The sequence below is a fragment of the Eimeria tenella genome, genomic scaffold (genome assembly GCF_000499545.2).
Source record: "Eimeria tenella Houghton genomic scaffold, Eth_scaff58, whole genome shotgun sequence".
In the NCBI taxonomy this organism is placed as follows: domain Eukaryota; phylum Apicomplexa; class Conoidasida; order Eucoccidiorida; family Eimeriidae; genus Eimeria; species Eimeria tenella.
Window position 1 is genome coordinate 222,988 of NW_013543418.1, and position 1,659 is coordinate 224,646.

A 1,659-nucleotide genomic window follows, 5' to 3' on the forward strand; every position below is an offset into this window, starting at 1 on the left:
ACGCAGGGGGCTGGGGTGTCTGCTGGCCCCGCAGCGGTCAGTGACCTGCGGCAGCAGCGCGTGCGCGATTCGGGTGTCTTTACAGCTCGGCACAATCAATTTGTGCGTCAAATCGGCGCCAATTTGCATTTAATCAAATAAATTGTGTCATTTAATTTGGAAAAGAGGCAAGGGGGTCTGTGTCGGAGTGCAGTTTCGCGTTTCTGGCAGCCGCGAGCGGGCAGCGGCGGGGGCGCACTGGGGCGTGTTTCGCGGGTTTGTGGACTTCTTTTTTTTGTTTTTTCCGAAAATGGCATTTAAAAGGAGTTTACTGCCGCTTTTGCTGCTTGGAGCAGCAGCAGCAGCAGCAGCAGCAGCAGCAGCCGAAGAAGGCCCCTCCGTTCAAGAAATCGTGAACAGCCGCCTCATTGCGGGATTCAAAGATGGCTGCAACCCCGAAGAAGCTTCTCTTCGAAGTTTGGGAATTGCCGTCAGAGCTGCTTACGGCGAAAAGAGAAAACTCACCAAGTTCCCGGAGGCCGCCTCCGCGTAACCCTAAACCCTAAACCCTAAACCCTAAACCCTAAACCCAAGTAAACCCTAGTAAACCCTAGTAGACCCTAGTGAGCCCTAGCAAACCCTAGCAAGCTCTGCTACTGAGCCCTAAGCCGCGCCACTGCCGATGCACATGCACCCCTCCAAACCCCAAACCGCCCCGCCAACCCCTAAACCCTAAACCCTAAACCCTAAACCCTAAACCCTAAACCCTAGTTGGCGTGCAGGATCGTGATGGACGTGCGGGAGACGGGGGCTGAGGACTTCAGCACTTACAGCCGGCGGCAAACTTCTTTCGAGTTGCACTTGGCGCAAAGTGGAGATGATTATTTATTTGTGGGAACCTCTTTTTGGGGTTTGGAAAACCCTCAGAAGTGCGTGGTTTCGCGGCAGCACTTGAAGCGCGTGGGGGTTTCCATCATTTCCTTCTCCAACTGTCCCCTGCTGCTCCAAACCCTCGAAACACCAATTAGGGTTTTCCAAAACGACTCTTGCGTTCTTTTCGTCGAAAAGGACTCCGTCGTGCATGCGTACCCCACCATTGAGGGTCCCCCCGTCGACGAAGAAGCCCTCGTAAACCCTCACGAGCCCTGGAAACCCTTTTTTAGGGTTTCGCCGCCCCGGAAGCCCCTTGAAGTTCACTGAGCCGCCCTAAAGTGTACTGCACTGCGCTAAGGCCGAATAAAGCGTTTTAAACTGCATGAAAGTGTTTGAAAGTGTTTTAAAGTGTTGGAAAGTGTTGGAAAGTGTTGGAAAGTGTTGGAAAGTGTTGGAAAGTGTTTTAAAGTGTTTTAAAGTGTTGGAAAGTGTTGGAAAGTGTTGGAAAGTGTTGGAAAGTGTTGGAAAGTGTTTTAAAGTGTTTTAAAGTGTTGGAAAGTGTTTGAAAGTGTTTGAAAGTGTTGGAAAGTGTTTGAAAGTGTTTTAAAGTGTTGGAAAGTGTTTTAAAGTGTTTTAAAGTGTTGGAAAGTGTTTTAAAGTGTTGGAAAGTGTTTGAAAGTGTTTGGAAGTGTTTGAAAGTGTTTGAAAGTGTTTGAAAGTGTTTTAAAGTGTTTGAAAGTGTTGGAAAGTGTTGGAAAGTGTTGGAAAGTGTTTTATAATGGGGAAAGTGTGGAAAGTGTTTTAAAG

At 48.6% G+C, this 1,659-nt stretch overlaps 1 protein-coding gene across 1 annotated transcript; it reads left to right on the top strand.

Moving 5' to 3' along the window:
* Positions 1 to 289: 289 nt before the first annotated feature.
* On the top strand, positions 290 to 1,179 carry ETH_00018790 (uncharacterized protein; the record flags this gene model as incomplete). The annotated part of the gene is made up of 2 exons (XM_013377635.1): positions 290 to 528; positions 762 to 1,179. The coding sequence occupies 2 exons, from the start codon at positions 290 to 292 to the stop codon at positions 1,177 to 1,179; spliced, it is 657 nt and encodes a 218-aa protein (XP_013233089.1).
* Positions 1,180 to 1,659: the final 480 nt, after the last annotated feature.